This window comes from Rhineura floridana, chromosome 4, assembly GCF_030035675.1.
Source record: "Rhineura floridana isolate rRhiFlo1 chromosome 4, rRhiFlo1.hap2, whole genome shotgun sequence".
Classification (NCBI taxonomy): domain Eukaryota; kingdom Metazoa; phylum Chordata; class Lepidosauria; order Squamata; family Rhineuridae; genus Rhineura; species Rhineura floridana.
Window position 1 is genome coordinate 128582865 of NC_084483.1, and position 14404 is coordinate 128597268.

General features: G+C 41.1%; 1 protein-coding gene across 2 annotated transcripts in view; it reads right to left on the minus strand.

The window, feature by feature from the left end:
* Nucleotides 1-14404, minus strand: part of LOC133383506 (ribosomal protein S6 kinase alpha-2) — a 224966-nt gene that overhangs the window by 117840 nt on the left and 92722 nt on the right. For both annotated transcript variants that reach the window (XM_061624360.1, XM_061624359.1), the window contains exons 2-3: nt 7234-7350; nt 809-890 (exon numbers count right to left, since the gene is read on the minus strand). In XM_061624360.1, coding sequence (XP_061480344.1) covers nt 809-890; nt 7234-7350 — 199 coding nt within the window. The remainder of the gene's footprint in view (nt 1-808; nt 891-7233; nt 7351-14404) is intronic.

The window sequence follows — 14404 nt, forward strand, 5'->3', positions numbered from 1 at the left end:
GCCCATTTAGTCCAGCATCCAGTACTCACAGTGGCTAACGAGATGCCTATGGGAAGCCTGCAAGCAGGACCTGAACACAAGCACTGTCCCCTCCTGCGGTTTCCAACAATGGGTATTTGGAAGTATACTGCCTCCAACCGTGGAGGCAGAGCATAGCCATATGGCTAGTAGCCATTGATAGCCTTATATTCCATGTACTTGTCTAATCCTCTTTTAAAGCCATCCAAGTTGTTTGCCATCACAGCCTCCTGTGGCAGCCCTAACATTAGTGTCATGCTTTTTAATAATTGACATAAGTGAAGGAAAATAAGTTAAACAAGATGCTTGATGAACATTTTTAGGTGTGATTAAAAGAAAAACAAGGATGGTTCCGCTCATTCTTGCTCCCAGCTTAAAGAAAAAGGAGCAGGGATGGATTGGAATGCAATATTCTTTAAAAGTCTCTGATATGCAATGCATAGAAGAAAAATATTTGTGCATGTTTAAATTATAAGAGGAGACCGTAAAGGGAGATGGAAGGGAAGATTTCAAAACACCTGCCAAGTATTTGAATTTCCATCTCTATTTGTCATACACAATAAGCAGAAAGCTATATGGCTAGCTTGCTTTATCCATTAGCTACCTTTTGATTTAGAGAAATCAGAGATCTATATGAAATCTATGTGAGATATTATAATATAGTCTCTAGAACGATGTGTTGCTTTACGACATAGGAATATGTACAGCAACTTTAAATGCAGCAAAATATGTTGCCTATTAATTATAGGCTATATTGTACATACACTTTGAGCCCAATTTTACTTCTCACCTTTCAGAGTTGCTTTCTTAAGTACCTTCATTGCATAGAGCTGCCCAGCATCAGATCCTTTAACTTTCCTCACTAGAAATACCTGCAGGAAAAAAGCATGAAAAGCAATAAATTAATGTATGTTTGACTGAACTGTTTTTGTAGCAATTGTGTAATGGAAGGTAATGTTGACAGGCTTCCGGTTAAATTTCAATATGTAACTTCCCCTCTTCTCCATTATCATTATTCCAGAATAGTTTTTTCTGAACTGATGCCCTTCAAATGTTGATGGATTACAACTCCCATCATCCACACCATTGGCTATGCTGGCTGAGGCTGTTGGGTGTGGTAGTCCAATAACATCTGAACAGCTCCAGCTAGGTAAAGCTGTTCCAGAAAGTAAATAAATCCTTCATCATAGAGGTCCCCACATGTTGGTTTCTCTTCTAGATGTAGACATCTGGAGTGGGGCCAACAGCACCCAACCTTTGAGGTGGGGTTAAAGGTGTGGCCCCACATGCATAAAGGGATCTTCTCCTAATAGTGGAAATGATTTCCGTGACCTTGAGATAGCTGCTAACGAGAGCTAGCTTCTAATAAGTGAGCCGAGACAGAACCAGACAACTTTCTGGACAATGAGTAACAGAGAATGTATCGCTGCAGTAAAATGTAGGCTGTAGTCAAACTGTGGTATAGTAAAATTGTCTCTCAACATAGAACATACTGAGACTGGAGCTATACTACACTTAGGAGCAAAACTGTACTGATTTCACTTTACTGTTCATCATAGACACTTGAAATAAAAACCACATTTGTAATAACAATAATGTGTACTTTTGTTTTCAAAGTCATTAAGGTAGTAAAATCAGTGCCTGACCTGGAGATTTAGACTAAAAAGCTGAAAATTACTCGGTATGTCTCTTCGATAGCAATGATAAACATACAGCAAGTTCCCCAAAATTCAAGGTTTTAAAATCCTATCCAAATCTTGAGATTGAGCTTAACCCTTCTGCTTCAGGTTTCACTCTCTTTGCTAAAAACACCCTGTCTGTGAGTCTCACAGCATGCTTCACTGACCAACAGTTCTGACCATTCTTAATGCAATAACATTCAATTCAACCAATTTGTTCCAGATATATCTTGCCAGTTTAAAAAAAGATGGGTGATTTCAGCTAGATCCACCATATTCCAATATGGTGGCTTTTTACCAAACTGGATTTTCTGGAACTTTCAGTATGGCTATCAAAGAGCATACTTCGACGTTTTCAGCTTTTTATGCTAAATGTCCTGGTCAAATGCTAATTTCACTGCACTATCTCTAGCTGTCACAACTCTAAAGCTTTCACTGGAATTCTGTTTTCCTACAGAAACCAGATGGGTTTATGTACTTTCTCTATTTCCTTCCCTGCTCTGCTCACCTCCTATCATAAGCAGAGCAAGAATAAGAAGTGCAGCAGAATACAAATACAGGATGGTATCCAACCAATTAGTTACATTAGTACCAGGACTTCGGGACGTGCAACAGAACTTCCCCTTCCTCTCCATTCCCTCTGCATCTCCCATGCCCCTTCCATTTTTGGTGCCTACTGAAGACTTTCCTCTTTCTATAAGCCTTTGCAGTAGATACCTTTATCCCAGTCTGCATCTGTATTGGAATTATTTTTACGATGTTTTTATGAAGTTTTGTTTTTAAGATGTTTTTACTGTGTTTTTTATTGCTTTATCACTTGTTTACCACCCTGTGCTCCTGGGAGGAAGGATAGGATATATATTTAATTCATCATAATTATCTGCTTTGGGTTTTCTCCCAACCCTCCAGAGCAGATTTGGGGAGGGTGCAGGGGAGGCACAGGAAGAGAAGAAAGAGGGGAAGTTCTGTTACCCAAACAGAAAACCTTGCTCTAATAGAACTACTGTATTTGCTACCATGCATAAAACATAAATGTAAAAGACTTATTTTGGCCCCAGCTGTACTATTTTGTTTAGTATCAAAAGGGTTTAGCAGAGCTTGGAACAATCCAACCAAATTAAAATACTTTTTACAGCACAACAATCCTCTCTCTCTCTCTCTCTCTCTCTCTCTCTGTGTGTGTGTGTGTGTGTGTGTTTGTGTGTGTGTGTGTGTTTTGAAAGCAACAAACAGAATTTCACTCAAGCTTGCTCTGGATCCCTATACGTAATTGTGATTAACCAAACAGAGGTTTTTATTGTATTAACAAAACGTTTCAGCTTCCGCCTTCATCAGCTGCTAACATACAAATGCTGTTACCAAGGTGGCAGTTATAGAGCTTTGAGGATGGAATGCTCAGAGGGGCTTCATTTGCAGAAGCTAAGTAGTGGTGGTACTGTCCTCCAGGTTCAGGCCATGTGGTGCCAATGTGTCAGAGAGTAAATCCAAAAGTTCTCCCTTTTAGTCAATGCTGCTGGATCTGCTGGCATCTCTATCGCTGTAATGGAAAAGTCCAACAGGCTGTGACCCTCGATGTTAAAATGCTTTGCAACTGGTTGCTCCACTTTTTTTTGTCAAAATTGCCGACTTGTGGTTCCTGAAGCGTGTGCGTAGGTCAGTTGTGGTCTTTCCTATGTATTTATATATGTCTACTCAGAAGTAACCCTAACTGAGTTCAATGACACTTACTTCCATGTAAGTATGCACAGTATTGCAGCCTAACAGGATAACCCAAGCCCCAGTCTGGCAGCAATAGCAGCATGATACAGCAATACTACCACTGCCACATCCACAGCCCCATCCTTCATGCTGACCAGGGCAAAGATGGGGGATGGGGGAACAGGCAAATCACTGTGCCAGCAAGTGTGGTTGACCCAGGATCCAGTAGACCCCAAGCAAGGTTTGTCCCTCCCCACTTCTGGAATGCCCTGTTTTGGGGCTTTCTGTGGGTTACCACATATCTGGCAAGTTGAACAGAGAGTAGAGTGCCATTGGCATCACTGCATGGGCAGAGGCCAGCGAAGGCCAGCAGGGCTGACTGGAGGGACACCTCCTCCTAATCCAAGCCCTCAAACCCCAGCCCAGTGCAAAAGGACTTTGGATTGCAGCCTTAATTTCATTTATATTACGAGCATAAGAAAAGCCTGGTGGATCAGGCCAATGGCCCATCTAGTCCAGCATCCTATTCTCACAGTGACCAACTAGATGCCTATTGGAAATCCACAAGCAGGACCTGGACATGACAACACTCTCCTCTCCTGTGGTTTCTAACAACTGGTACTCAGGAGCATGTTGCCTCTGACTGTGGAGGCAGAGCAGAGCCATCATGGCTAGTAGCCATTGATAGCCTTATCTTCCATATATTTATCTAATCCTCTTTTAAAGCCATCCAAGTTGGTGGCCATCACTGCCTCCCGCAGGAGTGAATACCATAGTTTAAACTATGCGCTGTGTGAAGTAGTACTTTCTTTTGTCTGTCCTGAATCTTCCAACATTCAGCTTCATTGGATGTCCATGAGTTCCAATGTTATGAGAGAGGGAGGAAGCCGTCACATTTCCCAGGGCACCACAATTTTATACATTTCTATCATCATGGTACCTCTTACTCTGTCTAAACTAAAAAGCCCCAAATACTGTAACCTTTCCTCAGAGGGGAGTTGCTCCATTCCCTTGAACATTTTGGTTGCCTTTTCTGAAACTTTTCCAACTCTACAATATATTTTTAAGGGAAAGTATTAGAACTGTACACAGTATTCCAAATGCAGTCATACCATAGAGAGTTAAAGACACACTAAACTCTCTCCCATTTTTTTAAGTGCCTAATTTTAGATGGAGTTTACTCGTCTTATTTCTAACCCATGTCTTTAGAAAACATTGGCAAATTTTTAAAATGCATCAAAATGTTATTTGTGTTCAACCTTAGTTCACTTAATAAAAAATGGCTATTCTTTCAGGTGAAAAATGCTATTTTTATGGATGTATTGGGGAAGAAAAACAAACTGTATGTCTTGTGGTCTTGCTTAGCCTTGTCAGCCCTTATCTATAGAAAACGAAGTTATCAACTTAAGGCTTCAATCCTAACCTCACTTGACCTGGGAGTAAGTACTATTGGATTCAGTAGGACTTATTTCTGAGTAGACATGGTTAGGACTGCACTGTTAGTTACTAGTCATTTGTCAGCCGTTTCCTGTTATATTGGGCAATATTGCATTTGATTGTATTCCCCTCAAAACAGATGAGTCAAACAGGGAACACCATGTGCTAAAAGAACATGAAAATAAAACCACAGAAAAATACAACAAATGAAAATGTGCTCTATTTCAAAACACCACTATAGCTTATTGTTTTTAAAGAGAACCATCATCTGCAAAATAATTTCTTTTAACTCCATCAACTAAAAAAAGGATCTCTTTTGTGGAGGCACTTTAAAAAATATATACGATGCACTGGCTTTGAAAATGGTAGGAACTTATTTGAGATCATATAGAAAACTGGTGTGGCTGAAGAGCAAATATTACTTATTTTTAAAGAAAGATAGGATTTGAAAGGTAGACTACGGAGAAAATTAGATGTACCTATGTAGATTATGCACATGCAGTTCTCAGGATCCCAGCCAAGACTTGGCTCTATTTTCATAGCAAGACCACACGGCGCTGGTCACATGTCATGTGGGGAGGGAGCCAATCAGACTCCATGGTTGGGCAGTGCTGCTGTATCATGGCACAGGCCAGCCTTGACCTGGCAGACTCAATCAGTGGCTTTGGTCAGCTTTCAGTGTATGGCCTGGGAGCAGACCAGAAAGGGAACTTTCTCTGGTCCTTTCCTAGGCTATAAATTGGGACCTGGGTTGCAGCTTCAGCATTATCTTCGGCCACCCTTCCTCATTTATTTATTTAATTTATTTTATTTAAAAAGTTTATACCCCGCCCTTTTTCCGAGGAACTCAGGGTGGCTTACATTAAAAACCAGAAATGATTAATAAATATAATATTCATTTTAAACAATTTAAAAATAAATTAAATAAACATAAGTTAAAACTAACTACATTAGTTAAAAGCCTGTCTAAATAGAACAGTCAAAATTTTAGTCAAAATAGAACAAATCAAAATTTTACTCACAACCATAATGGATGGAGATGTTGTGAGGTTTTCATCTTTCTAACAGCAATTATGAGTTTCTGGTTAAATTGTTAATTCTCTCACAAATTGTTAATTCTCTCACAACTTTCTTCAATGCATTCTATAAAAACTTATATAGGCATTCAACTAAGGCCAGAACTACATGTAAATGTTGATGCATCTCCAGTCTCTCCCCTTATGGCATTTTAGTTATGCAAAATCCATGACATGTCACCATGTTGTGAATTTCCCTGTCCCTTGTACAAGCCAAGGAAACTGGCAATGCAACAACAATACATTATACTTAGTATTTATTTTTTAGTATTTATTTACTTGCGGTCGGAGACCCGTATACTGAGAGTATAGTAAAATAAATATGTACAGAAATTATCAAATAAGAACAACATATACATTTGATCAGGAAAAGATCAGGAAATTACATATCAAAGGCATTTGAGCATAAACGTTGAGCAGCGTATAAGAATTTGGCCACATTCATAGTTATTTCTCTGTTAGAACCCGAGATAAGATGGTAAATCAATTTATCAGTCGGCATCAGAGAGCAATTTTCTATTATATTGGCTATGAATTTAGATCGTAGAAAGTCATAGAGAGAACAGTCGAGGATAGTATGCGCAAGAGTTTCAATTTTTCCACTTCCACAAGGGCAAAAACGTTGTTCGTAGGGGATTGCCTTATACCTACCCAACAATAAGGCAGATTGTAATGAGTTAAATCTTGCCCTAGTAAAAGTCAAACGTAAATTAGGGTTAACAAGATAATCTAAATAAGGGGCCTGAATTAAAGGCTTAAATTGAAATTTGAAATATATGGGCGAACAAACTGTTGTAGCCTTCATGTTTGCCATTTGGAAGTCAATATCATTGAGCCGGGTATGAATAGCTAATCTAGCCGAAGATAAAGTTTGGGTTGCTAGATAACATTATACATTTTCCCTTACAATATACTGCCAAGGAAGAGTGAAAGAGGTGATGTGAGGATGCTACTGCTCTAATGGCAGCATGCATCAGTGGTAGCATTTGTTTTGGCCAAAGTGGCCTAATGACAAAAGCATTGAACACTCATAGTACTTTCAGATTTAAGGTAAATGTATAAACTGTATCATTAAGAAAGGAGGGAGATGAGCATATGCCCATACCTCTCCTTCCAGTGCAGGATCAGAATATGCATCTTCCCGCTTTGGAAGAGGCCTAGAAGTGTTAGTGAGAGGAAGCACATTCTGCAACTTTCCTTTCTTGTTTCTCCTTTGCAATATCCCAAGCAGCTCTTAGAGAGTATGAGCTAATGATCAAGTTGTTTTTTTTAATTGTGCTGATTCCAGATTCCATTATAGCAGATTACACATTGCAAAATCTTACCTTTCCATAGGAGCCTTGCCCTAACACTTTCAGCAGCTCAAACTGTGATGGGTCTGCTTTTTCAAAACCTTCTTTTACATGATGACTGATGTCTATCTCCTTCACAATACCTTCTTCCTGTGAATAAGAGAGAAACAAACCAAAGCAGGTTTATTAGCATGGATAAAACAAACTATATCACTTATTCTAACTACTATCACCTTGATTTTTTTTTCCACGGGAGATCAAGAATTGTATTTGGAAAACTATTAGTATCCTTTCCTTTTCTGCACAATCTTTTCATTTCTTCTGCTGAACATATTAAGCCTGAGACACCAGAGCCTAACTTGCTTCTACCTATCTGCCTAGAGAACTTGTAAACTAAAACAAAGCTGTCGGGCTCAACCAGCCAGTCCAACACATATTTCCTAATCTAGTAAAGGAAACAGGAGGGAAAGAATAGGTAAATTTTATGCTATAGTATTCTTCGAGCACATGGTCCTCACAGTGTCTGTCCATAGACATAATACATGTTCATATCTAATGCATTCAGTTTGAAAAGGGGACAGGGAGGAAACCCAGCCCATAAGTATGCAACAGAGAGAAAATATTACACGCGCTCCAGAAAGAAAAATGAGATGTCTACAGCTGTCTCTTTATACAAAGAGATTTACAAATTACACAGGTCATCAGGAAAACAAGGACACACCATTTTCTGCTGGCATTTGCAGATGCAGCAGGACTACATATACATAAAATGTAGAGAAGCTGGCGTCCTCCCTTTTACATCCACAGCATCATTTGCTGATACCCCTCTGAGGAACCTTCTGTTCCAAATAGACACCCGATCATAACAGTCATTTGTCTCCCCAAGGTCCTTTCCCCATATTTCCTTAAGGGCATCTAAAGTACCTGTCTGGTGATCCAATAAGATGTTGTAGATTCTGGTGACCAGGCCCTTATACCTGTATTCAGCTTCCAGCAGTAGCATCTCAAAGCGTGTCATTTGTCTAGCTGCCTGCTTTTTAATCTCTAGGTTTGTAATGAAATTGATTACTTGATGCAGGTGTAGCCACATTAGTTTTATTTCCTGGAGTTTAGATTGTTATTGTTTTGCAGTAAAGGGTGCTCACCTCAGGAAAAAGCCTCTCAGCCTATACAGCTCTTTCTGTTTCCACCCCAACAAGTGTGCTCGGTGTCCTTCTCCGCACCCCCCATGGTGAGTGGTAAGCTATCAGTGTTAGAGGGGATGTGCCAGGAGTAAGGCAGGGTTTCCACTTCCTTCAAACATGTAGACTGCACTGTAAATGTGGGTTGTCTGCCCAGCTTTCCCATTGTACATTTGCTGTTAAAAAAGGAATTGCTTCTTAGTGGGATTACTTTTAGATCTACCTCCTCCATCACTATCCAGTGATTTTTAGTGTCATCCCCAGATCATGGGTACAATCTGCCTGATTTGAAATGCCTCATAGTATAGTGATGCATTTGGGATAGCGATATTTATTTTCTGTTGCTCCAGAGGATAGGACCTGATTATATGGGTTTAAATTACAACAACAAAAAGATATTTAGACTAAATATTTGGAAGAACTTCTTGGCATTATGAACTGTTTAATAGTGGAACAGACTGCTTGGAAGGTAGCAGACTTTCCTTTGTTAAAGGTTTTAAAGTAGAGCCTGAATGGTCATCTATCAAGGATGCAGAAATGCATTAGCAGTGTGTTGGACTAAATGACCTTTGAAGTCCTTTTCAAGATCTCCAGTGTTCCTGTTGGAATATCAATTTGTATAATGTAACTTACTGGCATTTTGTGTGTGTGTGCATATTAGGATTTTCCTGCACCTGGCATAAAGCTATGGGTTAATCAAGCCCTTCATCTTGGAGCCTATTTATTTGTTTGTTTGTTTGTTTGTTTGTTTATTATTTGATTTCTATCATAGAATCATATAATAGTAGGGTTGGAAGGGGCCTACAAGGCCTTCTGGCAAGGTTCTGGAACGGGTGGTGGCCGGCCAGCTCCAGGGACTCTTGGATGACACTGATTATCTTGATCCGTTTCAATCCGGTTTTAGGCCTGGGTTTGGTACCGAAACAGCCTTGGTCGCCCTGTATGATGACCTTTGTCGGGAGAGGGACAGGGGGAGTGTGACCCTGTTGATTCTCCTTGATCTCTCAGCTGCTTTTGATACCATCGACCATGGTATCCTTCTGGGAAGGCTCACGGAGTTGGGAGTTGGAGGTATTGCTTGGCAGTGGCTCCGCTCCTACTTGGTGGGTCGTCAACAGAAGGTAGTGCTTGAGGAACACTGCTCGACACCCTGGACTCTCCATTGTGGAGTCCCACAGGGATCGGTACTGTCCCCCATGCTTTTCAACATCTATATGAAGCCGCTGGGTGCGGTCATCAGGAGTTTTGGAGTGCGTTGTCACCAGTACACTGATGACATGCAACTCTATTTCTCCTTTGCATCTTCCTCAGGTGAGGCTGTTAACGTACTAAACCATTGCCTGGCCGCGATAATGGATTGGATGGGAGCTAACAGACTGAAACTTAATCCAGACAAGACCGAGACGCTGTTAGTGAGTGCCTTCTCTGCCCAGATGGTGGATGTTCACCCTGTTCTGGATGGGGTTACACTCCCCTTGAAAGAACAGGTTCGTAGCTTGGGAGTTCTTTTCGACCCTTCCCTGTCTCTTGAGGCTCAGGTAGCCTCAGTGGCACGGAATGCTTTCTACCATCTCCGATTGGTACCCCAGCTACGTCCCTATCTGGACAGTGACGACCTCGCCTCAGTCGTTCATGCTCTGGTAACTTCTAGATTGGACTACTGCAATGCGCTGTACGTTGGGCTGCCCTTGAAGATAGTTCGGAAACTACAGTTAGTCCAGAATGCAGCGGCCAGATTGTTGACGCGGACCAGAAGGTCTGCTCATATAACACCTGTTTTGGCCCGTCTGCACTGGCTTCCTATTTGTTTCCGGGCTAAATTCAAAGTGCTGGTTTTGACCTATAAAGCCTTACACGGCATGGGACCGCAGTACCTGGTGGAGCGCCTCTCCCAATATGAAACTACCCGTACACTGCGCTCAACATCTAAGGCCCTCCTCCGAGTACCATCCCATCAAGAAGCTCGGAGGATGGTGACTAGAAATAGGGCCTTTTCGGTTGTAGCTCCCGAACTGTGGAATGGTGTCCCCGATGAGGTGAGCCTGGCGCCGACGCTGCTATCTTTTCGGCGCCAGGTGAAAACCTTTTTATACTCCCAGGCATTTTAAAGTGTATTTTTACAGTATTTTATTACTATGTTGTATTCTGGATGTTGTTTGGTTCTCGTATTGTTTGTGTGTTTTTGTTTTTTTGAGTTATTATATTTATTGTATTTATATATTGTGCCTGCTTTTACCTTTTATGTACACTGCCCAGAGAGCCTTCGGGCTTAGGGCGGTATATAAATTAAATTAAATAAATAAAATAAATAAATCGAGTCCAAGCCCCTGCTCAATGCAGGAATCCCGCCTTTCCTCCCAGCAGGAGCCCAGGGTGGCAAACAAAAGCACTAAAAACACATTAAGACATCATAAAAACAGACTTCAAAATACATTAAAACAAAACATCTTTAAAAACATTTTTTAAAAAGCTTTGCAAGACATCTTAAAAAAAGGTTAAAAACATATTGTTTAAAAAAAGATTTAAAAACATATTAAAAAGCAATTCCAACACAGATGCAGACTGGGATAAGGTCTCAACTTAAAAGGCTTGTTCAAAGAGGAAGGTCTTCAACAGACACCAAAAAGATAACAGAGATGGTGCCTGTCTAATATTTAAGGGGAGGGAATTCCACAGGGTAAGTGCCACCACACTAAAGGTCCATTTCCTATGCTGTGCAGAACGGACCTCCTGAGAAGATGGTATCTGCAGGTGGCCCTCACCTGCTGAGCTCAGTGATCGACTGGGTATATAAAGGATAAGACAGTCTTTCAGGTATCCTGGTCTCAAGCTGTATAGGGCTTTGTACACCAAAACTAGAACCTTGAACTTGGCCCGGTAGCAAATAGGCAGCCAGTGTAATTCTTTCAGCAGCAGAGTGACATGTTGGCGATACCCTGTCCCAGTGAGCAGACTCGCTGCCGCATTTTGCACCAGCTGCAGCTTCCGGACCAACCTCAAGGGCAGCCCCACATAGAGCGCATTACAGTAATCCAACCTAGAGGTTACCAGTGCGTGGACAACAGTGGTCAGGCTATCCCGGTCCAGAAACCGGGCACTCCTAGCTACTGAGGTCACCTGGGTCTCTAGCGACAAAGATGGATCCAGTGTTGGAGAATTTTGTATTTCTCCTGTGGTTTCTTTGTTGGGGGTCCTTAAATAAAATTTTGAAGACACAGGCTTGCAGCAAAAAGGTAAGCCTTTATTGGTTGACAAGTGTACACTTGGTCAGTCTCCCTCCTAGTGAGTGGAGAAGTGCAACTTGGCACTGTTTGCCTGGGGTTTTTATACATTTCAGGACAAAGGCTTTAGCATCTACCAATCAGGATTTAACACATCAGAATGACATAGACATGACAGTATTACACAGGCATTTTGCATAGGTACTTTGTACTTTAACACATCAGGATGACATAGACATGATAGTATTACACAGGCATTTTGCATAGGTATTGCACTGTACTTCTCTGCATCATGTTCTAGTGAATTTGGTGTTCTAATGAATTTGGCAGTGTTCAGTACTTCACATGAAAGTACATTTTCACAGTGAGCTAAGCATCTTAACTATTCTGCAATTCTTTCTATGTCTTAGAGGTACCGAGATATTCAGCACAGTGTGATCAATTGTTTTGAGTACAAGTAGTTCCAAATGACCAGCATAGGCAGGGAGACAGCTCCAAAGAGAAAAAGATCTGGCTTCCTACTAAGCTATTAAAATGTTATGAACCTTTATAGCTTTATAAAATAAGATATTTTGCTTATTATTTATGTATATTGAATTCCCCATTAACTATACATGTATGTATATATAAAATTCCCCGTCACCAGGAGCACCCCAAACTACAGACCTGCTCTTTCAGAGGGAGTACAAACAGGGAGCTACCTTTTTCAGGAGCGGTTGGATCACTGCCTCCTTCAGGGTGGCTGGAATCACTCCCTCCCGCAATGATGCCTTGACCACACTCTGGATCCATTCAGTCAAACCCCCTCGGCAAGCTTTAATAAGCCAAGAAGGGCAAGGGTCAAGACGACACATTGCTGGCCGCATCATCGCAAGCACCTTGTCTACGTCATCAGGCTGCATCAACTGAAACCAATCCCAAGAAGTTGCAGCAGACGTTGCACTGGACACCTCACTGGGGACTACAGTAGATGTGGAGGGGGCATCAAGACTGCTACGGAGGCGAGCAACTTTGCCCTCAAAGTGCCTTGCAAACAATTCACAGTGGGCCTCCGAAGGGTCTAAAACTCAATTTCCTGGATAGTTCTTTACCTCTTGTCTGATAAAGATAAAACCACAACTGAACTAGTTGCTAAATTTTTTTATATAGCCCAATCTTTGCAAAAAAGACAAGTTCAACATCTCCAACGCTGATGATTTTATCTAATTTTAACTTTCACCTTAACCATGTATTTGTATGCACAGTATGTATAGTAATGTTTCTATACTATATGCTTGATTGGGTCTATGACTGTAAATTAAATAAAGTAAAACTCCATTTCCTTGAGCTGATGTCAACGGACCTCTGACAATACGGAAAAGCTCCACTGGACCACCCAAGGGCTGCATCTCATCATAATGTATAACCCCATACTGAAATTCTCTGAATTCTCAAATTATATTGTAGTAAGACCATTGTGATACATTCACACTTCACAAATTCCTGAATTAATCAACAGAGAAGCACCAGCAATCAAGATGGACCATAAGTATGTAATGTGTCCATTACTTATCTGTCATCTTGCCACAATTGAAAACAAAACAAAAATACATTGGTGCTCATGAGGAATGTAAGTTTTTTAAAAAGTATTTTAGTACTGTGAGTAGTAAAAGGCAGCAGGGGGTAAAGCTGGGAATCTTTTCAGCCTGGCTAATCTGATGACATAATTGTGTCACTTTCAGTGAGCAAGGCCTAATGGAAAGTGAGCAGGGTAACACCAACCATGTGTTGCCTTCACTCATTTCTCTGCCAAGTCCCAGCAATGCAGTTATATGCTAAAATTATTGTAAGCTAGTGCATTGTTGAGTTGGGCCAGTTTACTCACTTATACTAGCAAGTTCTTGCTGAAACATTCCTCCCTCAACCAGGGCCAGTGCTACCATTAGGTAGAGAGAGGCAGCCATTCCAGGACTAGGCACAGCAGAAAGGTGTTGGGAGCTAGTGTGACTATGTGTCCTGTTTTATAGAGGACAGTCTTCTATTTCAAGGCATGCTCAGTTTGAAAAGCTGTCTGGTTTAAGTTCAATTCAAAGATAAGGGAGTGCAGGGCCTTGAAGTTACCCATCCAGAATTAGCACCTGGACAGCAGACTAGCAGACACACAGGCCACCTGATGAAGTCTTTCCCTCAGTGGCGGGATGTACTGTATGTCTATTTAAATTATAGTAATTATTTCTAAATGTACACCTGCACATATAAATTAGCATATGCAATTTTTATGCCAAAAGTCTTTAGACTTTTAAAAAGTGATGCATTTCCTCTTTTTTCGTGATGGTTTGATTGTCACTTGTTTATTTATTTATTCATTTATTTATTAAATTTATTAGTCGCCCATCTGGCTGGTTGTCCAGCCACTCTGGGCGACACACAACATAAAAACATATAGTTCACATTAGAACCTTAAAATTCCAACAATAACACTAAAATCTAACCCACCCCAAAGGCCTGCCTGAAGAGCCAGGTTTTCAGGGTCCAGCGGAATCTCATCATGGAGGGGGCATGGCGGATGTCATTTGGGAGGGAGTTCCATAGAGTGAGTGCCACGATTGAAAAAGCCCTCTCCCTAGTTCTCATCAGTCTAGCTGTTTTAACTGGTGGGACGGAGAGGTCTTTTGAGGCTGATCTTTTTGGGCGGCAACATTGATGATGCTGGAGGTGCTCTTTCAGATAGACTGGGCCGAAATTGTTCTCATTAGCTGTAGTTTAAACAAAATACAGGTCCCAGAATTCCAATGTCATGGGAAAATTTTAGAATCAGAAGCA